At 43.4% G+C, this 25286-nt stretch overlaps 3 protein-coding genes across 4 annotated transcripts; all 3 read right to left on the bottom strand.

The window, feature by feature from the left end:
• Positions 1-80: 80 nt before the first annotated feature.
• On the bottom strand, positions 81-9805 carry LOC129825505 (neuroendocrine protein 7B2). Of its 2 annotated transcripts, none has more exons than XM_055885657.1 (6): positions 9706-9805; positions 7078-7293; positions 4390-4539; positions 1869-1981; positions 1263-1316; positions 81-1010 (listed from the first exon to the last, which is right to left on the bottom strand). In XM_055885657.1, exons 2-6 carry the CDS (start codon positions 7289-7291, stop codon positions 885-887), a joined length of 657 nt encoding a protein of 218 aa, XP_055741632.1. In that variant the 5' UTR covers positions 7292-7293; positions 9706-9805; the 3' UTR covers positions 81-884. The 2 variants fall into 2 exon arrangements, with proteins under 2 accessions (XP_055741632.1, XP_055741633.1); XM_055885658.1 differs by having other exon boundaries at positions 7078-7319; positions 9706-9795.
• A 116-nt stretch (positions 9806-9921) lies between these two features.
• Positions 9922-14190, bottom strand: LOC129825504 (inactive Rho GTPase-activating protein 11B-like). The gene is made up of 8 exons (XM_055885656.1): positions 13850-14190; positions 12984-13080; positions 12709-12829; positions 12366-12501; positions 11154-11302; positions 10687-10830; positions 10468-10564; positions 9922-10351 (listed from the first exon to the last, which is right to left on the bottom strand). Exons 1-8 carry the CDS (start codon positions 14041-14043, stop codon positions 10213-10215), a joined length of 1077 nt encoding a protein of 358 aa, XP_055741631.1. The 5' UTR covers positions 14044-14190; the 3' UTR covers positions 9922-10212.
• Positions 14191-15008: 818 nt separating this feature from the next.
• On the bottom strand, positions 15009-23312 carry actc1a (actin alpha cardiac muscle 1a). Its single transcript, XM_055885654.1, has 8 exons — positions 23206-23312; positions 19512-19665; positions 19118-19246; positions 18612-18807; positions 17785-17946; positions 17451-17642; positions 15863-16044; positions 15009-15278 (listed from the first exon to the last, which is right to left on the bottom strand). Exons 2-8 carry the CDS (start codon positions 19638-19640, stop codon positions 15135-15137), a joined length of 1134 nt encoding a protein of 377 aa, XP_055741629.1. The 5' UTR covers positions 19641-19665; positions 23206-23312; the 3' UTR covers positions 15009-15134.
• Between the last annotated feature and the right edge of the window lie 1974 nt (positions 23313-25286).

Raw genomic sequence — 25286 nt, 5'->3', positions numbered from 1 at the left:
AGTGGAAGGATGTGCCCGCCCCCTCCAACGCCCGTCATCCTCTCTGATAGATACTATTCAAAACGGACTCAAACCTGGGAAACTTGCAGAGTAAATCGTTTATTTTATATTATTAAGAATTAACAGCAAATGTTCATCAAAAAAAACACCAAGAGAGTTAGATAATGGCTTGAGCCCAAAAAAATATTAAAAAGCTAAAATCACAACAACTTGACTAAATACTTTGTATCACAAACAGCATATTTTTGGTTTGATCCAATATATAATTGAGACAACATTCAGCTTTATAGGCTGCTCTAATATTACTGAATTGCATGCCACAGTGGACCACAGGCACAAAATAACTCATAAGCTCGTTACATTTTCCACCCTGAGCAAGTCATTTTGATAGATTGAAAACAGACAACAGATGGTAATGTCTTTTTGTACACAAGTGGTACATATCAATATACCCCTGCGTTACCGTACCTAACATTGTTAGTAGGCTACGTAGGTCAACAAAGATGTGTCATGGTGAAAAAGTAACACATTTAGAGAACATACTTGTCTGATGTGACGTTTTAAAACAAACTAGGTGGTTCGAGCCCTGAATGCTGATTGGCTGACGCCGTGGTATATCAGACCGTATAACGCAGGTATTTTTACTGCTCCAATTACGTTGGTAACCAGTTTATAATAGCAATAAGGCACCGAGGGGGTGTGATCTGGCCAATATACCACGGCTAAGGGCTGTATCCAGGCACTCCACGTTGTGTCGTACTAAAGAAGAGCCCTTAGCCGTGGTATATTGGCCAGATCACACCCCCTCGGGCTTAATTGCTTAAATCTACTTGAGATAATGTGAAGTGAACATGGTGGCCAGTAATGTTAGAACAACAGTGTGTTTAGGTGGTGGTTTTTGTTGCAGTGGTGGTGCGATAGTCTTCGTCCTCTTCTGGGTAGTGGGGAACAGACTTCTTGGCCACCACATTGTTCAGCCTCTGACCCATCAGGTAGGGGTTATTGACACTCTGGAATAAAAAAGGGTAAGATGGGTACTTTCCTGTTTTCGAGATGAAATATTTAGTTGTCATGGTGCTGAAGATAAAGAAACATGTATATGACTTCATCCAGAAATGTGAGTTTAAAGTTGAATTATCTCCTTCGGGGTATAACAAATAAATTGTGGTGATGTGGATTCACAGAGACTATTTCTACAAAAGCAACAAAAAAATCTGAGGGGAAAAAAACAAACAAAAAAAAAAAACCAATTATAGACCCACCCTTTTTCTTCTTTTGGCTCCTCCCTTCAGTTTCTGGTACAACAGTTCCTTGTTCTAAAAGGAAATATCCAAAAGTGAGTAGGGACACACATAGGTATATATTTTTGTTATTGTTTTTTTGTTTTTTTTTACAGAAAAGGCCTTTTTTCTTGAATCATTGTAAACAAATTGATTAGGCCTTTTCTGGAGAACAAATTTATTTTCTCTGGTTGACTTGTCTGGTGTCCACAGATGGGGTGTGGTGTAAATTAGTAGTTTTTCCTAATAGAGGGTGAGATGGACTGGACTAGTTCATGTCAACGTAATCACCATAATGGTACTGGGAACTATAACCATTGGCTTATTGAAAAAAAAATTCTCTCCCACAGAATATATCCCCTTAATACTCCTGATTAACATTTGGCAGGAGCACATATAAAATAGCTTCTACATTGATGTAAACTCCAATATAGCAGACTAGAGTCTGATCTAAGGTCAGTTTACTGTATCCACTCCTGAGCTTAGTGGAGTGGGCTGACATTTCCCCTGACTCTAAGGTCAGTTTGATTTTGGGATGGTATAACATCCATAACCAAACAAACCATAGCACCCACCCCAGTCACTCACCCACTTAGCCAGAGCAGGGTAGTCATGCTCGGGGTCGAACAGGTGCTGATGCTTCTGGAACTCTCTGCTGAACTCTGCTGTGTCCGGGGCGTTTTCCAGACACCCATCTGCGGCTACAGTACAAAAGAGGGAGCAGAGAGTCAGAGATTGGCCAAATACTATAGGACAGGGTTTCTCAAACTTTTTGGGATAGCAAATTCCTCAGGGACCCCCTCATAATCAGTATAGCATACAAGGAAAATAGCAAGGAGTTTTACTATGGCTTCGGCAGTTCACGGCCAGACAAACTAAGTCTCAGGCCCTGGGAAGGAACATTTTTAAGGCCCGCCTCCTGACATCGGAGAGAACATTAAGCACATTACAAGCTATTTTTCTGCAATTCTACACATTTAGAGATTTTCATGTTGTTACAACTTTAACCCATAACAGTCCAAGCCCTGTCTGGGGGGGGGTTCCACTAAACTATATGGAATTGTTTTAAGAAGGTCATACCATGGATTATTTAGAATTCCAAGACCTCTTGAAGTATCCCCCAAAAAATATAAAAACATTTTATGAAAAATATAAATTTGGCCTATTAGCCTATACAAACACATTGAATAACAGCTTCACTACATGGAACAACAGACTGTGTCTAAAGGAAGTTTGTTCTGAAGTGTCTGTCCTATATCTGAGAGATGTAAGAAAGATCAGGAAACGTATACAATGCCTTCGGAAAGTATTCAGACCCTCTACTTTTTGGTTAGGTTACAGCATTATTTAAAAATCGATGAAATCATTTTTCCCCCTCATCTACACACAATACCCCATAATGACAAAGTGAAAAACAACTTTAGACATTTCTGCAAATGTATTAAAAATAAAACAGAAATAACTTGTTTACATAAGTTTTCAGACCCTTTGCTATGAGACTCGAAATTGAGCTCAGGAGCATCCTTTTTCCATTGATCATCCTTGAGATGTTTCTACAACTTGATTGGAGTCCACCTGTGGTAAATGGACATGATTTGGAAAGGTACACACACCTGTCTATAAGGTCCCCACAGTTGACAGTGCATGTCAGAGCAAAAACCAAGCAATGAGGTCAAAGGAATTGTCCGTAGAGCTCCGAGACAGGATTGTGTTGAGGCACAGATCTGGGGAAGGGTACCAAAACATGTCTGCTGCATTGAAGGTCTCCAAGAACAGTGACCTCCATAATTCTTAAATGAAAAAAGTTTGGAACCAGCTGGCTTCCCAGCCAAACTGAGCAATCGGGGGAGAAGGGCCTTGGTCAGGGAGGTGACCAAGAACCCGATGGTCACTGACAGAGCTCCAGAGTTAATCTGTGGAGATGGGAGAAACTTCCAGAAATAAAACCAATCCTGCAGCACACCACCAATCAGGCCTTCATGGTAGAGTGGCCAGATGGAAGCCATTCCTCAGTAAAAGACACATGACAGCCCGCTTGGAGTTTGCCAAATGGCACCTAAAGGACCCTCAGACCATGAGAAACAAGATTCTCTGGTCTGATGAAACTAAGATTGAACTATCTTTTGACATTTGGATGCGGACCCCTACAGGAACTCCACGTACCCCCAGAGGTCCGCAGACCTCACTTTGAGATCCCCTGCTATAGCAGAATACTTAATCTACATAGAACAAAATCATACAGAACAAATAGCCTTGGTAGGTGCACATCTGTTCCTGCTTTAGCCAACTAGTCGTAGCTGTTTGCAATATCGAATGCAGAAACTAAAGTCTGTTACCCAGGCTACATCGTTGTGTTATACAGTACGTGTCAAGCTGTCTATTCGTGTAAAGTAAGGTATAGTAGGCCTTTATGTACATGTGGAATAAGTACTGTCTATGTACATGTGGAATAAGTACTGTCTACCAGTCTTTCCTAGTGGACAGGGGTTAGGAGGGTAACTGTCTACCAGTCTTTCCTAGTGGACAGGGGTTAGGAGGGTAACTGTCTACCAGTCTTTCCTAGTGGACATGGGTTAGGAGGGTAACTGTCTACCAGTCTTTCCTAGTGGACAGGGGTTAGGAGGGTAACTGTCTACCAGTCTTTCCTAGTGGACATGGGTTAGGAGGGTAACTGTCTACCAGTCTTTCCTAGTGGACAGGGGTTAGGAGGGTAACTGTCTACCTGTCTTTCCCACTGGACAGGGGTTAGGAGGGTAACTGTCTACCTGTCTTTCCCACTGGACAGGGGTTAGGAGGGTAACTGTCTACCAGTCTTTCCCAGTGGACAGGTGTTAGGAGGGTAACTGTCTACCTGTCTTTCCCACTGGACATGGGTTAGGAGGGTAACTGTCTACCTGTCTTTCCCACTGGACAGGGGTTAGGAGGGTAACTGTCTACCTGTCTTTCCCACTGGACAGGGGTTAGGAGGGTAACTGTCTACCTGTCTTTCCTAGTGGACAGGTGTTAGGAGGGTAACTGTCTACCAGTCTTTCCCACTGGACAGGGGTTAGGAGGGTAACTGTCTACCAGTCTTTCCTAGTGGACAGGGGTTAGGAGGGTAACTGTCTACCTGTCTTTCCCACTGGACATGGGTTAGGAGGGTCGGGGTATCCATGGTCCTCACTGAAGTCTTTAGGGATGTTGTCTCCTGTCAGCTCAGCTACGATGTTGGGGATGTTTCCATAGGGACCCAGGTGCTGCAGTCCCTCATGAGCGCCACCTAATGGAAGAAACACAGCATAACAGGGACACCTTATTGTTTATTCATTGACCGAGACAGAGAGGACATGTTACCTACTGTTTTTACATTTTAAATGTGATTACTGCATTTTGAAAGTCAAATCAATATCTTAATAAGAATATCACCTACTCAGCCTAGATATCATCATATTGTTATTACGTTCCATGTCCAAAACAAATCCCAAGTACAGAAACCCAAGGACAGAAATGGCAACGTAATCTCCATAATGGTACTGGGAACTATAACCATTGGCTTGGTGAAAAAAATGTTCTCTCTCTCTCTCTCTCCCACAGAACATATCCCCTTAATACTCCTGATTAACATTTGGCAGGAGCACATATAAAATAGCTTCTACATTGATGTAAACTCCATTATAGCAGTGATTTCTCCCAGGCTTTGAACTGGGCACACGACTGCTTGTGGTGTAAAAACTAGTAGGGAATATTTATTTTAAATGTCCTGCTTTAGAGGGTAGAGTATATTTCTTAGACGTAACCATCGGCCAAATCATGACACATCCCAGATATACACAAACTAGGCTGATGGTTGTACACCATTTCATACTGTTAACATAATAAAGTTGCCAACCCATTTTGTTAGCTATAGTCCTGTTGTTACTGTACCTCACTAGCTAGGTTTATTATTAGTCAGGTATTTAGAAGGTTTCCATCCAATTGGTGACAGATTTCCATGCAAATATTCTAACATCTGCATAAAAACAATATGCTAATTTTCCCACCATGTCACGTCCTGTCCACATCCTTATTTTCTATGGTGGAGTAGATCAGGGCGTGACTGGGGGGGGTTAGTCTAGTTTATATTTTCTATGTGGGGTTCTAGTTTTGTTTTTCTATGTTGGTGTTTGGTATGATTCCCAATTAGAGGCAGCTGGTTATTGTTGTCTCTAATTGGGGATCATATTTAAGTAACATTTTTCCACCTGTGTTTTGTGGGATATTGTTTGTGTAGTTGCATGTTAGCACTCCATTGTCATTTCGTTTACTTCTTTATTGTTTTGTGTGTGTCTCTATTAAATATGTGGAAACCATATCGCGCTGCACCTTGGTCCGATGATTATTCCAGCGAACATGACACACCAGAGTGGTGTTTCCATCCAACTGACTTGTTGCTGTTAAAAGGATGTGCGTAATGACATAGTGAAGATTAAAAAAACACTTTTGCGGTAACAGGTTTCCATCGCATTTTCAACTTTACTGATGGTTTTGTCACAAAAGAAACTTGCCCAGGCTGGTGTTGGTGGATACTCTCTAGACGGTTCTCTGATACAGCAGACAGATACAGTTATATGACGATATGAATTTAAAAAACGGATTATTTGTATATGACAATTTCCAGCCAAGCACCGATCATCATGTCACCAGCGTCATTCAAATGATAGCCTACCCTATATTTAGTGGACATTTGCATTAAGCTCATCACTGTGGACTTAACCACCATATTTTATGTAGTTAAGGAATAAGTTGTAAAGTTATAATCATTTATTCCATCTGCCTATAGACTTTGCATGCCTTCCATGTGGTAGTACCAGAAAGGAAGAGGCAAAGGGAAAGAATTCTCAAAATCCCAAAATCTGTCCATGCAAGATAAGCAGACCAAGTGGGGAGGTCTACAGAAGTGGACTGGCCATCTGACATTTCGGGCAAATGCCAGATGAGCTGGTCCGTTTTTAGCCCAGTAGGCCCGTTTTGTTGGACAAAATGATCATTATCTCACTAATAATGGGGGCCTTGAGAACTAAAAATGGGCGGGTGTGGGGGCCTCAAGGAAAAGAATGGGCCGTTGTGTTAGAAAAGCCAGTTCCGATTTTGTCCTAGTCCGCCCCTGGATGTCTATGAGAGTGTCGAATTATGTGAGGCTTATTTGATCAAATATATGTTTGTTTTTTAAATTGTTTAGGTTGTTCCAAATGTACTGATGTAAGCACGTGACATTCCAGAAACTTTGAGAAAAACGACTGAGTTGAGGCTGGCGTATCTGCCCTCTCATTGGCTAGAATGGTCCCACCTGATCTCGCATCTTCCCACCTGCCTTACATCTTTGAGGACATGTACTATATTTCCATTGTTAGAGCAGTCACTGGACCATCTTGTCAATATAATAGATCATCTTCGGTAGTACAATGAAACATCGCGTGACTCCAAGATTACTGCGATATGATTGTTTTCATATCAAGATTTGCGCATAAAAGCATTTCCACCGCAATTGACGCATAATCAATTTCCCTGACAAAAGATTCCACCTTGTCGTGAGTATTTTGTTTAGTCAACATTAAGACAAATTTGCTGTTTACATAAGTCCTGAAGTTATTTTTTATGAGTCGGGTAATTAATCCACATTGTGGTTGGATGGAAACGTGGTTATTGACCAAAAACAAATGGATACAGAATAAGAACAAAATAGATAACACTGGAAACTACTATCCATACCCATGACTATAACAGACAACTCCTCTAACCCATACATTATTATTAGAAATCATGGACCATAATCACCTACCTTGGATGCTCTGTGGCCCCACGATGTTGGTGGCCTGGTGAGCAGGGTATTCGACCCTGGGCCGAGCGATGCCCAGCTGCTCCATGACTCCGTGTAGGAGACGCTGAATGTCGGCCTCTGATACCTGGTCCGCCGTGCGGGGGCTCCGGGCCGATGCCAGCCCCGCTAGGACAATCAGCAGCACTGTTCTCCTCAAGCTGACCGCCGAAGCCATCGCTAGTGTCGGGTATGAGATAAAAACACTGTGGCTTATGTCTAATAGGCCTATATGTTGTGTCTAATGTATTCAGTAGAAAATGCAACTGAAAAACGTGTTCTAATTATATTCTATTTCATCAGAAGAAAGTCCATCTGACAGGAACCATCGTTAACCCATCGTTAACCCGTCATTAGAAAACTGTATGGAGTTAAAAATAACTATTCTATACCACATTGTGGAACAATCAGTCAAGCATGGTACAGACCATCATTAATAATGCATTACATCACCTATACACATGTATACTAAAACAAAGTAAAGTGGATAATTGGACAATTAGGCACTTATAAAAGAAAAGTCTCCGTTGAAGGATAAGGTGGCAGGCTTTAACGCAGGCACTGGCATAGAACACAAGCTTACCAGATAGCTAATTTCCTGACGTTTATACTGTATGCTATAAAACTACATGTTGTTTCGCTCAACTTCATGGCAAACTGTGTAGAATAGCAGGAAATTAGCTCAAGAATTACTGAAAGGTCGGGACAATCCTTGTCCGGCAGGTAAACTTTATTTTTGTAGTGAACACTTTTTTTTATTTTTTTTTTTACATTATTTGATCTTAAAATGTTCACTTAGGATAATTAAGAGATTGAAAGTATTTTTCGAAAATTACCAAAACCAATATTATTAATTTCCATGTCGACTCTATGCCTTAATGCCTATTTTTTTGTATTACAGCCTGATTTTTATTCATTAAATTTGGGTCGCTTGCCTACACACAATACCTCATGTCAAATTGGAATACTCTTTTTGAAATTTGTAAAAATTAAAAAAAGTCACATTAGTTGCATGGACTTACTCTGTGCTCAATAATAGTGTAACATGAATTTTGAATGACTACCTCATGTCTATACCACATTTCAAACCGCATTTGAAATGCAGCTCATTTCAAACCACATTTGAAATGCAGCGCATTTCAAACCACAAAGACCAGAAATGGTCTGGAAAGTTCTCTACTTCTGATAGACTTAAAAACAAACAATACTGGAATCACCATGATCACAACCATAAACTCACTCTGCCTGATGAATTCAACGTAACACAGCTGTTTTGAGAAGTAATGCTACAGTGAAAAAGCTAAATTGTTATGGTATACACCACTTGAATGAAATCTTTCTTAAATTCAGTAAAAAGATGAACAGTTATTATTGGGGATTTTCAAATGAATTATTTTCATATTTTACAAACGTTTGTATGTTTTGATCTTTTGTCAACTCCGTCATTGATGGCTAATCCCCTTAAGACACTTGTCAATATTGAGAAAAAGGTATTGTAATCACTGTTCAGCAGCAGAAGCTTAAACACTGAAAGTATGTTCTGTGCTACACCCAAAGGAGGCTTTCTTTACAAAATGTTTTAAATCTGGAACACGCATACCATGAGCCCTGGAGCATTTCACAACGCTACAAAAAGATTAGTATCACATATTTGAATACTCTCAATGTTAGAAGTAAACAATCAATGCCTTTAAATACTTGGACAATAATTGTAAAAAAAAAAAAAAAAGCCTTTTATAGTGTCTGAAACAAGTTGTATGGTTGTTCCTTTACATGGTGTGACAGCTGATAATTGTCTATCAAAATTAATATTTTGAAATGTTATCATTAGGACAAATATTTGAGATTGTTCAAAAATCCATGAACTCAAACAGCAACAACAAAAAATCTCGGCCCCATAGCAAAATAGGACGAGAAACTATACTTTTCTCTGCACAAACATTAAAAGACCTTGCGCGCTGTGAAACTGCGTTACGCCACTGGAAACAGGCATTGCCATTGTTACCTGATCAAATGTATCAATTATTATTTTCAAAAATATTCAAATGTTTTGTATGGACAACCTTATGTAACCGTTGGTTTACAGAAGGTAGGCACAAATAAACGGTATTGATGTTTCCCCATTAGGCAAATAATATCACACACCATTTGGTCCCAAATATCGCTGTTGATGTCTAAATAATGTTGACATGGGCATAACCTATACTAACCATCATAATAAATCCAAAATTACGCACATAAAACGGTGTTGTCTATAAATCTTATGGCCAGAATGGAAATACATATGCATGCATCGGGCTAATTAGCCATATACTCAAATCACCAATTGCCCGACAGTATGTGGTATCAAGGCATATGTGCATCTGCCACTTTTCTGTGAAAACAAAATGTAGGTCCGCCATCAAACGTTTAGGCCTACGTCAGAGGGAAATATGCGCCAGAGTCCGCTACGGTCATCCCAAGATTTAGATACACCAATAAACGATATGAATTCAGATGCAATGCTTCCAATATCATTAGGCTACTGGTTAGGCATATCTAAAAGGCCTATACGATATTTATCTGAACCTTACAATATAGCGTTTTCCTTACCGTGTATCCTGGATGCGAGGAGCAAGAGCCTGTAATGCTGAACGAGGATGCAGTCGGTCCTTGCTCCACAGTTTATTAGCCTACCACTGTTGCCAGGCTCCGAAAGTAACTGGCATCTCCGTGAATGTCATTGGTCGGCGGACAATGTTAATAATTAAGCGAATCAGTGTGCCATATTCGTTTTTGTGTGCTTTACAAATTAGCAGACAGACATGCAATAGCCTAAGATGTGGCTAAAATAGTATTTTCATACCTTTGACTCCAAAGTAGTATTAAAAATAAACCTATTTATTAAAACAAATGTTAGTTTTACAGACATGTTGGACAGGTGGACTACAGGAAATATGTACAGGGAAATAAATTAAATAACCAGATGTCCAAAAGTTTCTAAAGACAAATACAATGTGACATTCATTGGGTTTCATTTTCATCTTCAATGCAAAACAATGACAACTGAGATATGGGCCTTGATGTCTGATGAATTAAGATCTCTCTATTTGATAGAGACTATAGAGTGGTGCGTCTCCTGCTCTTCCAGGGGGTTAGGTTCAGCTTTCCCAGACCAGACAGACCAGGATACCTGCGGATACTGTCACCTCCCTTCAGCCTTTTGGCCGAAAAACACCCAACGTTTCCCGAATCCATTCTGAGGAGGGACGGACAGGGAATGAAAACTGGTAATAGTTCCACCCATGTGGGGCAGGACCCTACCTTGATCGCTTTCTCTGTAAAGAAGATATATCATACAAAACTACATTTTACCTTTTGAGTGTTTTGCTCTGTACTCTGCAGCTCTCTGTCCTCACTGGGGTGGAGGGAGATCTGGCCAACCGAGCTGAAGGACTTGAGCCTGGTTTCCCTGGGTAAAGAAGTTAATGTATCACAAGCTCAAATGATAAGCCTCTGAAACATTGTCATTATACTGCACACACAATTTGACAGCCCAAATTCATGTGGAAAAAATAGATTGTAAACATGTACCTGAGCAAAATGTTTTGCTCCTGAAAAGCTGAATGTCTGGGAAAGCCTCCAAACCCAGGCTCTTTCTGAGTGGCCGTCTCTTCCTGCAGGGAGACATTTCAGCATGACCTGGGATGCCCTCCATGATCACCTGAGGAACCACACCTATAGACAGACAGTTTTTATTTTATTTAACTAGGCAAGTCAGTTAAGAACAAATTCTTATTTATAACGATTGTTTAACCCGGCCAAACCCTAACGACACTAGGCCAATTGTCCGCCGCCCTATGGGACTCCCAATCACAGCCGGTTGTGATACAGCCTGGAATCGAACCAGGGTCTGTAGTAACGCCTCTAGCACTGAGATGGTGCCTTAGAACGCTGCGCTAATCGGGAGCCCCCCTACATGACATCATCATACGAGTCTCGTCCTACATCTGATGGGTGAAAGCAATCGAGGTGGAGAGTGAGGGGTGTGAGAGTCATACCAAATGAATGGACATTCTCTATGAAGGTATAGACCACAGCTTTGAGTTTCATATATGTGTCCATCCCCTCTGTTCCGTGGCTGGGACGAAGCAGGCTCGGGGCAAAGATCACAGCCAGGTTACTATTGGTCATCCTGTTCTCTGCACACCTTGGAAAAATGATAGAAAAGCAGAGCAAAGACAATTGATGATCTCAATAAGAACCAGAACTACAAGTCACTTGTAGGATCAAAAGCATCTGCTAAATGGTATTTTTATTATTGTCTCAATCGGAGTTCCAGAAAAAGAATGGTCTGGACCTTTACGGCACAAGAGCTAAGCTTCAAGACAAATGTTATATGTCACATGCCCTGAATACAACAGGTGTAGACTTTACTGTGAAATGCTTGCTTTCAAGCCCTTCCCAACAATGGAGAGTTAAAATAAAAATACAAGATTAATAAATTGCAGTGAGCAGAGCTATATACAGAGAGTACCAGTACCAGATCAATGTGCAGGGTAATAGCTATATACAGGGAGTACCAGATCAATGTGCAGGGGTAATATCTATATACAGGGAGTACCAGATCAATGTGCAGGGGTAATATCTATATACAGGGAGTACCAGATCAATGTGCAGGGGTAATATCTATATACAGAGAGTACCAGATCAATGTGGAGGGGTAATAGCTATATAAAGAGTACCAGTACCAGATCAATGTGCAGGGATAATAGCTATATAAAGAGTACCAGTACCAGATCAATGTGCAGGGATAATAGTTATATACAGAGAGTACCAGATCAATGTGCAGGGTAATAGCTATATACAGAGACTACCAGATCAATGTGCAGGGTAATAGTTATATACAGGGAGTACCAGATCAATGCACAGGGATATTAGGTATTTGAGGTAGATATGTGCTGTACATGAAGACAGGGTAAAGTGACTAGGCATCAGAATAGATTATATTAAGAGTAAAATAAAGAACAGAGTAGCAGCAGCAAATGATGAGTGTAAGTCTTGTGAGTGCATAAAGTCAGTGCAAGATAGACAACTAATGTCTATTTAGCAGTCTTATGGCTTGGGGGGGTAGAAGCTGTCTCGAACCTGCTGGTCCGAAAGCCGATGCTTCGGAACCATTTGCTGAACGTTAGCAGAGTAAACAGTCTAGTACACTTTCCTTGTTGCCTGCTATTCCCCTACAATAGCAACACTGTCTCCAAACATATTACCTGTGGGAGACCTTTGAGAGGAAGTGGAAGAAGTAACTGAGGAAGGCAAAGTTCCTGTCAGGCAGTAGGCAGGACAGCAGCTGGGTGGCCAAGGCCCTCTCCTCCAAAGTGGGTAATAGCTGGGCCTTCAGCAGGGCTGGAGAAAGAAAATGTGTTGCCATCTATTATTGTCACAGACCCACTTCACACAGGACCTGTATTCATGAAACACCTCAGAGCAGTGGACCTGATCTTTAAAATCAGCAATTCTATTCTGAGACACTTTATGAATATGGGCCCAGAATTTCCCCCATTAGAGCCGGGATTTAAACCAACGACCTTCTCCAACCTCTAGGCTGCCTACCTGAGTGGAGGTCTGAGGGGAATAGGGGGTCTGGAAGCTCACGGCAGAACAGCTTCAAAAGGCTGGCCACGTCACAGGGGAGGGCTGTGGATAGACACGCCTCCCCATGGTCTAGTTTAGCCTGTGATATTGTTGGAGGTGTGGTGAGGAAAGAGGGGGGGAGAGGGTAAAGAGGGGGATTAGAGTCCAGAGTCCATCAGATAACAAAACAAAGGTCTTAAATTGACATCCTTTAAATCAACAATAATCCGTGCATGTTGAAGTCACACACTTACCCTAAGGGTCCTCAGACGAACAACAGAGCCGGACTTTCTGAAAAGGCCATCAGTCCCAGCATGCTCCAGTAGATGCTCACAGGCATCCACTAGAAAGCTACATTGAAGTTGTAATAATTAAAAGGAATTCTTATTTCTCACTTCAGTTGCACATTGTTCATTGTTAGACTAGAGCCTGTGTTCTTACTAGGGTAGCAAAGAGGGTTTTTACAGGAAAATCAGTTAACTACCGAAATTTCGGCATCTTTCAAGGATTTTACGTAATCTATCAAAAGACATCTAGTGGCTCTTTTGGGTACTTCAGATTATCACAGGTGTGTGTAATTTTCTGTCTCCTCTGGCCTTATTACATGTAAAATATATAAAATAAGATGAATTTGAAATGGAAAAGTAGTAAATCATTATCTTAAATATAAAACATGATCCTATATATATATATAGTGAATATCATTGGTGTTTAATGAGGGTTTCAGCAATTAACATTATTATACACTAATATTTTAGTGTCAATATGGATTCGTTGCCAATGTTTTGACATCAAACTGGTGGCAGTTGTGAAACAAGTCAATAGTTGGAAGAGCTGCATAGGTAATTCAATATAATGCCATTGTTGATTAGATGCCTTTTTCATGAATTAGGCAATTTTCTGTTGAACGTTATTTTGTATCTACTAGAAACTCATGGACACAACTATACATTTTTTTAAAGTGTAATATATATCTATAAAATATATTTGTCTAAAGTTATTAAAGTATAAAATTACCAAACTTACGATATATTGCCATAGACTGTTAATTATCAAAATGACGGAAGATTCAGGTAAGTTTGGTCAAGTTACCGGTACCTTTGCAACCCTAGTTTCTTACCAGGGTAGCAGCCCACACTGAGGCATGTAACACAACGGCAAACTCTCCAGTGGAACTCCAAACACTTTGGTACCACCTGTAAACCTTTTCTCTTTCTTCCGTCCACAGTTCTTCAGCTTTATCCCGTGAACCACACGGAGATGTTCCAATACAGAGAGACGGACCATGTCACTAGGCCGATCTGAAATCTTCATTTTTCTGTCACTCTACTTGCAGGTGAAACATAAACAGTAAAAGCAGAGTAGTCCTAAATGTTATTTAGCAGTTTCTTCCAGGTGAACTATTTTAACAGCACAATTGCCGATGACTCTGAAAAGTCACTTGTTGTTCCTCGTGTGCAATTATTGGCATCATTATCACCTGTGGCACTGTGAGGACACACCCTTCAATGAAAGAGCCTCTGCCTGGAAGATGCAATACATTAATCAGACTGAAGGCGGCGCTATATCATCACCTTAGCACTTAGTAGGCTTACAGGTTGAACCTGCCTAGCCCTAGCCTAGTCAATGGCTGTGTTCAAGAGCATCAAAACCGTGATGTATCATGGGTAAATTGTGACTGACTGATCTACAAATCATACTGAGTAGTTTTTTTATGATGCAAGTTAGATCAGTCACTCTTGACTCACCTTTCAAGAAGGCTGCAATGTCAAATACAGAAATTACCTCAGATAAGGTCAACTGGCGAAGACATTACTTCAAATAAGGTCAACTGGCTAAGACATTACTTCAAATAAGGTCAACTGGCTAAGACATTACTTCAGATAAGGTCAACTGGCTAAGACATGACTTCAGATAAGGTCAACGGCTAAGACATTACTTCAAATAAGGTCAACTGGCTAAGACATTACTTTAGATAAGGTCAACTGGCTAAGGGTGCTGCTGTATTTTGAGTAAATTGATGAAGGAAACAATATTGTGTGATATTTGGATGTAAGCCTACTAGTCGTTGTGTTGAAATCGAAGGTATACTGTTACCAGCATCTTCATTTGGGAGATATATAATTTCATGATGTGGTGGATGATGATTTAATTACAACAGTTAATATAACTGAGGGGCCAGATGCTTTGGTCTAATCACCAATGTAAATTTGACCATTTTATGTATTCAGAATGTGTGTTCCCTCAAACCCAGCAACAGATGACCAACAACGAGTATCTCAGTGATTATTGTTACAGACAACTATTTTATTACAACTGTATATACAGCACAAGACATAGGTAGAAATGCAAACAACAGAAGGAGCGTGAATGTGTATGGAGGAGGTGTGGGTAGATGGGATGTTTTAGAAGCACTTCCTGTGGACGATGGAAGGACCTGCCTCGTCGTACTCCTGTTTGCTGATCCACATCTGCTGGAAGGTGGAGAGAGAGGCCAGGATGGAGCCGCCGATCCAGACCGAGTACTTACGCTCGGGGGGAGCGATGATCTATCGGAGGAGGAAATGTCGAGGGTCGGTTAAGAACTCAGAAGCTATTGTCCTTTCCTGCGCGGTGCAGTGTACACGTGTTGCTCATTTGAATAAGCGCTGTGGGTATACAGAGTTAACCATTCTAGTCAAAATGCCATTTTTAGCATGATATTGTAGTGGATTGTATGGAAGGAAATGTAGAGGGTAGGTTTAAGAACTCTTCAGAAGTTGTTGCTGCTCTCTACCACAGTGGACAGACAGTGTTGCTTATTTTAACCAGAGTTGTGTGTACCCATGTACTGCTGAACACAAATCCTGTAGACCTACAGTTTATCCAAGGCTCTGATATTGTTGGAACTACTCCATACTATCATACCACTTAGAATACACGCCCAAGACATGGCTTCGTTTATAACTCGTGCCCTAGTGTGGACACCAAATTCCAATTCCCGAATTCCAAATTTTCTTAATGGAAAAGCATTGAAGAGAATTAGAATTTCATTGTACTTGCTGAACTGACTGGAATTGAAAATAAATTCACCCTAACCCTGGTGGACATTGGAACAGAGTTCCTCCTGTGTTGAATAGAAATGTTCCCCCACCTTAATCTTCATAGTGCTGGGTGCCAGAGCGGTGATCTCCTTCTGCATACGGTCAGCAATACCAGGGTACATGGTGGTTCCTCCTGACAGGACGTTGTTGGCGTACAGGTCCTTACGGATGTCAATGTCGCACTTCATGATGCTGTTGTAGGCGGTCTCATGGATACCAGCGGACTCCATACCTGAGCAGGTGAGATGAGAAGAGACACTTAGTGAGCAACGACACCTCTACAGACAGGACCCTAGGTGACCAACAGGAGTTAGAAAAGTAAGGAATAGATGATGCTCACAGTAAATGGCTACGTATGTGGACTCTGTAACTGTAACTGAATGTATTGTCCATTGGAGACTAGAGGGCAGAGCAGTGCTGTAACATATATGGCAACCAGTGGAGGCTCCTCCTCAGAAGAAGGGGAGGACCATCCTCCTCAGTGAATTTCATAAAAAGGAACTGTGTAAAATTATTCTATTTTTTTTCTTCCTTTTTAGATAAAACTATAATAAATATGTTCACGTCACCAAATAATTGATTAAAACACATTGTTTCGTAATGAAGGTCTACAGTAGCCTCAGCAGCACTCTGTAGGGTAGTACCATGGTGTAGCCGGAGGACAGCTAGCTTCCATCCTCCTCTGGGTACATCAACTTTAATATAAAACCTATGAGGCTCATGGTTTTCAGTCTCGCCATAGACTTACACAGTAATTATGACAACTTCCGGACAACGTCCTCCAACCTATCAGAGCTCTTGCAGCATGAACTGACATGTTGTCCACCCAATCAAAGGATCAGAGAATGAATCTAGTACTGAAAGCATAAGCTACAGCTAGCTAGCACCACAGTGAATAAATTGTGAGTAGTTGACTCAAAGAGAGAGAAAGACAATAATTGAACAGTTTCAACAAATTAATTTCTTAAAAAATGAAGGAGAAGAAATAGAGACAGACGGCCTACCCCGGCCAAACCCAAACCCGGACGACACTGGGCCAATTGTGCCCCACCCTATGGGACTCCCAATAACGGCCGGTTGTGATACAGCCTGGAATCGAACCAGGGTCTGTAGTGACACTGAGATGCAGTGCCTTAGACCGCTGCGCCACTCGGGAGCTCCAGTCTAATGGAGTCTAATGTGAAAGTAAGTGTGTGGAAAGCTACATGGTAAGGTTAGGTAAGGAATAGATGAACCAGAGGTACGTGCGTACGGACAGACAGACAGACCAGACCAGACCAGACCAGACCAGACAGGAGGAGAGAGAGAGAGGCAGAGGAGGAGAGAAATAGAGAGAGGCAGAGGAGAGAGAGAGAGAGAGAGAGGCAGAGGAGGAGAGAGAGAGGTAGAGGAGGAGAGAGAGAGAGGCAGAGGAGGAGAGAGAGAGAGAGATAGAGGAGGAGAGAGAGAGAGAGAGAGAGGCAGAGGAGGAGAGAGAGAGAGAGAGAGGCAGAGGAGGAGAGAGAGAGGCAGAGGAGGAGAGAGAGAGGCAGAGGAGGAGAGAGAGAGGTAGAGGAGGAGAGAGAGAGGTAGAGGAGGAGAGAGAGAGAGAGAAGGGATCTGTCAGACCACGGAGAGAGAGGAAGAAGAGATACGCACCAATAAAGGAAGGCTGGAAGAGGGTCTCTGGGCAGCGGAAACGCTCGTTGCCGATGGTGATGACCTGACCGTCAGGCAGCTCATAGCTCTTCTCCAGAGAGGAGGAGGAGGCAGCGGTGGCCATCTCATTCTCAAAGTCCAGGGCCACGTAGCACAGCTTCTCCTTGATGTCACGCACGATCTCACGCTCGGCTGTAGGGGGCAGATTCAGAGTGTTGGTGAATCAAGTTCTACATTAGACGCTACATAGAGCCTCATAGACGCTACGTAGAGCCTCAAAGATGTTCTCTCATCTTGTCTCTGTATAACTATATCCTGTATGTGTCCATCTTACCGGTGGTCACGAAGGAGTAGCCACGCTCTGTCAGGATCTTCATCAGGTAATCAGTGAGGTCGCGACCCGCCAGATCCAGACGCATGATGGCGTGAGGCAGAGCATAACCCTCATAGATGGGCACGTTGTGGGTCACACCATCACCAGAGTCCAGCACAATACCTGAGGAAAGGATGGACTAACTACTGGGCCGCAAGAGATTTTTTTTTGCTCCCCCAAAGTTTTTAGTAAAACATTCTAATATATATTTTTTAAAGACTGCAAAATCACCAGGAATTCAGCAAAAAAAATTCTGTTCCCAAGTATTCCCACTAATAAAAGAGAGAAATATGTTATGGTGTCTCAATGTAATGGAGGTCTGACATTTTTTGGGCTTACCTGTGGTCAATTTGCAGTGTACAAATGATTATAATTATGTTTCCGGCGCCCCTGACCATCCACTCGGACAAGAACTTCCCATGGCTGAATCTAGTTGTCTATCCCTGTTGTAGTAGATCACTATCCCTATAGAGTCTCTAAGGTATCATGTGAGTAATGTGAGCAGCACTTGTTAATGTTAAAGCACGTCTTGATAGAAGTCAATATATTGCTTCTGTGGCATTACACCATGTGGTGTTTATTGTGGTTCTGGTAAATGTGATGGTCTGACGTCCTGTGGAAACTCACCAGTGGTACAACCAGAGGAAATAGAATAGAACAGCTTTATGTTTATCTTAAATGGTGTAAACTACGATTCATGTAATGAAAGGTTGCATGAGACTCAATAATGCACTGGATCTGAATTGTATGTTAATGTATGGAGCCTTTCTCCTCTGCTCGTTTCTCACCAGTGGTACGACCGGAGGCGTAAAGAGACAGCACGGCCTGGATGGCCACGTACATGGCGGGGACGTTGAAAGTCTCAAACATGATCTGGGTCATCTTCTCCCTGTTGGCCTTGGGGTTGAGGGGAGCCTCCGTGAGCAGGGTGGGGTGCTCCTCAGGGGCCACACGCAGCTCGTTGTAGAAAGTATGGTGCCAGATCTGGTAGAGGAAGTAGAGGACAGACACGGTCAGAGAAGTGGTTCTGGAACAATATAACACATTGTGAGATAGAGAAAGATTAAGCTGTCCCTTTGAAGTCATGCTGTTTGGCATAACTTAGCTCAATAAATATTTCCTATGTTCCTTTTTTAAAATATGTATGTGTGTCGATAAGTCTTAACTTCATATTGGATAGTATCCTTCACTTCTTGTCTCTAAGTATGTGTGTATCTTGAGATATGAAGTACTGCTTTTATCATCCTACAATCGTGTCCAATATCTCTAGTAGCATTTTGTCTCTCGTACCCACCTTCTCCATGTCGTCCCAGTTGGTGATAATGCCGTGCTCGATGGGGTACTTCAGAGTCAGGATACCTCTCTTGCTCTGAGCCTCGTCTCCCACATAGCTGTCCTTCTGTCCCATTCCCACCATCACACCCTGCATAGAGAGGAAGCATAGGTCAGGAGGGTTCGCACTACGCACAACGCGTGAATCATACTTTACCCCAAATTTACGCATGGCTAGACGTGCGTCTTATTACCAATGCAACGCTACAAACGTAAACTACACTACATTATCTGTATCACTACATCACAATATGTCACCTTATAGCCTCGTAACTTTTACGTCATGGCATAAGTACACAAACAAATCCGTTAGTAACCGGCAATGGCTATCCGTTCTTTCTCTGCAAGTAGCGTACCTGGTGACGGGGGCGTCCAACAATGGATGGGAACACAGCGCGGGGAGCGTCATCACCGGCGAAACCAGCCTTGACCAGGCCAGAGCCGTTGTCGCACACGAGGGCAGTAGTCTCATCGTCGTCACACATGATTGGTCTTGTTTTGGATGACCTTCTGTTGGGAGGAGAGACACGGCGGTAAGAGCTCCGCCTGGGCGCTAATTACAGTAACACCATAACAAACACCCAGTACATGAGATTATCACTAGACTGGGGGCTACCTCTATGCATTAACAGTTAAGCACTATAGCTACATTGATGCACCTGTTACATTAAAGACATCCTGACTGGTGAATTATCTTATCATTATGGTTATATATAAACAGTACTGCACTGCCTATTTTCATGATATCAGTTTTTTTTATGTTGTCATACTTTCACTATTTAGAAAGTGCAAATATTTCAAATGTTCCTAGAAAGACCTTTTCAAAAGTGTTGTTGAAATAACCTAGTCCTCTTACGGGCCACTGATAACCTATCTTCCCCCTCTTCGTCAGAGCGGCCCTGTAAAGCCAAAAAGGGACATAGTAGAGCCCCCACATCACTCTCTATTCTTAGCCATGGCCCTTGTCATTCCAAACAGCAGCCACACGGAACACTACATCCCCTCCCTCTCCCTCCTCTACCCCGTTCCTCCCCCTCCTCCCCTATCTCTAACAGAGCTATGTCGCAGCTGAAGGAGCTTGTCTGTTGACAAGTAACAGTGGTGGCCTGGAGGTCCCTCAGCTGTCGGCACAATAGTAACTCCTGTTTCCCATGGAAGGGAGCTGGACAGAATGTGCTACTGTCCCCCCAGTCCCTCTCCATACCTGCCTCTATCCTTCCACCCATCCCTCTATCCCTTCCATCCATCCCTCTATCCCTTCATCCATCCCTCTATCCTTCCATCCATCCCTCTATCCCTTCATCCATCCCTCTATCCCTTCATCCATCCCTCTATCCTTCCATCCATCCCTCTATCCCTTCATCCATCCCTCTATCCCTTCATCCATCCCTCTATCCTTCCATCCATCCCTCTATCCCTTCATCCATCCCTCTATCCCTTCATCCATCCCTCTATCCCTTCATCCATCCCTCTATCCCTTCATCCATCCCTCTATCCCTTCATCCATCCCTCTATCCCTTCATCCATCCCTCTATCCTTCCATACCTGCCTCTATCCTTCCATCCATCCCTCTATCCCTTCATCCATCCCTCTATCCCTTCATCCATCCCTCTATCCCTTCATCCATCCCTCTATCCCTTCATCCATCCCTCTATCCCTTCATCCATCCCTCTATCCCTTCATCCATCCCTCTATCCCTTCATCCATCCCTCTATCCCTTCATCCATCCCTCTATCCCTTCATCCATCCCTCTATCCCTTCATCCATCCCTCTATCCCTTCATCCATCTCTCTATCCTTCCATCCATCCCTCTATCCCTTCATCCATCCCTCTATCCCTTCATCCATCCCTCTATCCCTTCATCCATCCCTCTATCCCTTCATCCATCCCTCTATCCCTTCATCCATCCCTCTATCCCTTCATCCATCCCTCTATCCCTTCATCCATCCCTCTATCCCTTCATCCATCTCTCTATCCTTCCATCCATCCCTCTATCCCTTCATCCATCCCTCTATCCCTTCATCCATCCCTCTATCCTTCCATCCATCCCTCTATCCCTTCATCCATCCCTCTATCCCTTCATCCATCCCTCTATCCCTTCATCCATCCCTCTATCCCTTCATCCATCTTTCCATCCCCCTCTCCAGCCATGGTCTGACAGACCCCTTCAAAGCAAGTGTAACTATCGCTCCAGCCTCCTCTCTCTATAGCTCTATCCTTCCTTCCTTCCCTCTCTCTCGCTCCCTCCCTAGCCTGACTGCTCCCTTCAAAATATGTGTTACTGTCCCTCCATATCTCCCTCCAGTCCACCTCTCTCTCTATCGCTTCATCTTTCTATCACTCTAACCATCACCCTCCAGCCAGCTTCATCCCTCTATCCATCACCCTCCAGCAAGCTTCATCCGTCTATCCATCACCCTCCAGCCAGCCAGCCCCTGAGTCTGATCCCTCCAACCCTGGCTTGACAGCTTTCCTTTATTAGTGGCCTAGAGGCCTGGCAGCTCCCTTCATTAGTGGCCTGGAGGCATGACAGCTCCCTTCATTAGTGACCTGGCCAGTGGTCAGGAGGCCTGACAGCTCCCTTCATTAGTGACCTGGCCAGCGGTCAGGAGGCCTGACAGCTCCCTTCATTAGTGACCTGGCCAGCGGTCAGGAGGCCTGACAGCTCCCTTCATTAGTGACCTGGCCAGTGGTCAGGAGGCCTGACAGCTCCCTTCATTAGTGACCTGGCCAGTGGTCAGGAGGCCTGACAGCTCCCTTCATTAGTGACCTGGCCAGTGGTCAGGAGGTCTGACAGCTCCCTTCATTAGTGACCTGGCCAGCGGCCAGGAGGCCTGACAGCTCCCTTCATTAGTGACCTGGCCAGCGGTCAGGAGGCCTGACAGCTCCCTTCATTAGTGGCCTGGTCAGGGTGCCTGAGGCCTAGTCAGGTTGCCTGGCCAGTGGTCAGGAGTCGGAAGACCTGGTACTACACAGTGGCCACTCTGTCGCCCTGTTTTACCCCCCCCCCCCCCCTCTAATCCACAAGAGCCTCAGGTCACTGTTCACACGTGTTGCCACCAGCATGGCCTGTCACCAGCATGTGTTGCCAACAGCATGGCATGTCAATCAATCACAACAAGCCCTGGCTGCCGGGCAACTGCCGCTGTCCTGCAGTCTCTTTCTCCCCATTCGACTCCCTTTATTTATCCATTTCTCTCTCAGGCTCTTTCTTTCTCCTAATATTCTTCCTTCACAATTTCTCACAAAACAATTCCTTCTCAAGCTCTCTCATTAACGTCCTTCTCTAAAAGCCAATTAGAAGTAGGTAGGCATCCATTGCAGGTGTTAAGTCTACAGGTGATCCCTATGTGCTATCTCTTTCAATAGTAGCACCCGGCTGGTAAACCAAGATCCTGGCCTTTCTTCCCTTTCCAAAATGACAACAACACAGACCACAATGCTCTCTAAGAATAGCTGAGTGTGGATCCTTTCTAGCACTAACAAGTCATGTAGCCATTCTCCTCTCAGCACCCCTCCCTCTGTCGTCGTCTGTCTGAAGTAGTCCAATAATTCATTAAACAGAGCGGCTACAGGTACTGGGCAGTATCGAGTCCAATAGAGAAACAGTGTTATAGACAGTACTGAGTCCAATAGAGAAACAGTGTTATAGACAGTACTGAGTCCAATAGAGAAACAGTGCCACAGGGCAGTACTGAGTCCAATAGAGAAACAGTGTTATAGACAGTACCGAGTCCAATAGAGAAACAGTGCCACAGGGCAGTACCGAGTCCAATAGAGAAACAGTGCCACAGGGCAGTACTGAGTCCAATAGAGAAACAGTGTTATAGACAGTATCGAGTCCAATAGAGAAACAGTGTTATAGACAGTACCGAGTCCAATAGAGAAACAGTGTTATATACAGTACCGAGTCCAATAGAGAAACAGTGTTATATACAGTACCGAGTCCAATAGAGAAACAGTGCCATAGGGCAGTACTGAGTCCAATAGAGGAAACAGTGCCACAGGGCAGTACTGGAACATGAACAATAGCAGAAAGAAGACACTCACCAAGTTGTATGCCAAGACTGGAGTTTCCACTGAGATAAAAGGATGAGGGTGAGAGGTGTCCCTTAAATATGCCCCCTTGTCCAGGATCAGCGTCCTGGAGCCTGGAGGCGGGACCAAGAGTTTATACAAGCCCAAATAAGAACTTCTACATAACGGTTCACTAGAAAGTCTATCCTGTGTCACTCAGAGGCCTCCTTCCTGATGGGACGCCATCTAAAACGGAGTGTAGTTACCTAGGAGACGGAGGGTTCTAGTACCGCCCCTGACTGCCTGGCTGTCCGACTGGTACAAAAATAAGGAATGGTTGGCAGAGGGAAGTGAAAGGGATTATTTCTAGATTTTTTTTCCATTATTGTGTTATGGTTGATTATAGTTGGGTCATGATGAAGGTGTTAACCGATTGATGTGAAATAATTCTCTTTCAGTCTGACGTTTTACTTTTATAAAAAGAGGAAGATGATTAGCTCAGACAATGCAACAAAACTGTCAAGGAATTTCTGGCTCTTGGGATTTGGGGAGCTAAAATAGTCTACTGTTATATCAGATTTAGCCGGTCTGTTATTGTGTTATAAATGGAGAGAAGGAAAGACATAGGACACACAATTCATCTGCATGTTTTACATCATTTGCATAGTGATTTGGATATTTATAATGATTATAAATTACTAAAGCATTAATTGAGAGTTTTGATATTTTTTATTTTCCATATGAACGTACGTCTCAAATAGCCTACAAGTGTTGTCGCTGAATATGACAGAAGCTTATTTTTCCGTCAGGTCTGTTTTTGTTGATGAAGGGCATGATTTGTTTACCCTGTCCTACACCTTTTGGCTCATAACAGACAATCAAAACATTATTTGTTCACGTCAATCATCCAATATCTCTCTACCGGTTGTCATCTCATCCCAACACGGAGTGAAATATTGAAGTCACAACTTAACACAGACCCTGTATTGTATTTACATAGCCTAACTGAAACTTGAAGCTTGTAATGTCAGCTCCATTCACTGAAACTGTCCTCCTGTCCATGACCCAGTGAGACAGTCACGTTAATATGACTAAGCTCAGTTAGGGGTGTTTGTCAGAGGGGGGGGGGGGGGGGGGGGGGGGGGGGGTAGGCGGTGCTGGTGTAACTTTAGACCCCCTTGGGGCGTCTCATTAAGAAGTGGTTTGAGGGGCAGTCCAGTCTGTGGTGGGATAGTGGCTGTAGTGCAGGGCCTGATGAATGCAGGGTTTCACAGGGCCTGAATCCGCTTAACCCAATTCTACACATTTTGCCATGGGGCATATCAAAGAAGTTGACGTTTTAAAGCAAATTTTCTGCAATTCTACACATTTTGCCATGGGGTGGATAGTAATTTTTGCCGTTTTAAAGCGAATTACCTGCAATTCTACACATTTTGTCATGTTAATGATATCTAAGTGAGAGTGACTAACAAAATCAAAAGGGGGCCTGGGGCCTATGACTTGTTAATCCGGCGCTGCTGTGGTGGGATAGTTCCTGTGGTGGGATAGTGCCTGTGGTGGGATAGTGCCTGTGTAGATTTTCCAGCAAAGAGCCATTGTGGTATGTTTGAGAGTGAAGGGCCAGAAACATGCCAGACAGCTGAGGGGGGGGGGGGGGGGGGGTTAAGAGAGTGACAGACGGTAGGAAGGGGGATTACAAGTTAAGAGAGGGGGGGGGCAGGGAGAGAGACAGAGAGATAGGGCCCAGAGTTCAGACCCTCCTCTCTCTCCCCGTCTGCTCGGCTTGGCTCAACGGGTCTTGGGGACAGCCTGTGGCAGCAGCCGGGCGGTAACTTTGCTCTGATTGGCGCCTCTCTCTCCTTTTAGGGGCATGCTGGGTAACGGGTGTCGGCGGCTGCACATTGTGGCGGCTCCTGGAGGTAACATCCTCTGCCACAGCTCCTTATTCGTCACCACCCTCTGTGGGGTGACAGAGAGGCTTCTCCCTCCGTGCCCCCATACACTCTGGCTTTGTGTCCTATCAGGAGACAGAGGGTTTATTTTCTATATCGAGAGTCTTGGCCCGGTAAGGTCCAATAGGAATGCGGTATTCCATTTGTAGCTGATATACTGTA

The sequence above is a fragment of the Salvelinus fontinalis genome, chromosome 27, assembly GCF_029448725.1.
Source record: "Salvelinus fontinalis isolate EN_2023a chromosome 27, ASM2944872v1, whole genome shotgun sequence".
Lineage (NCBI taxonomy): Eukaryota > Metazoa > Chordata > Actinopteri > Salmoniformes > Salmonidae > Salvelinus > Salvelinus fontinalis.
This window is presented reverse-complemented; position numbering and strand designations above follow the sequence as displayed.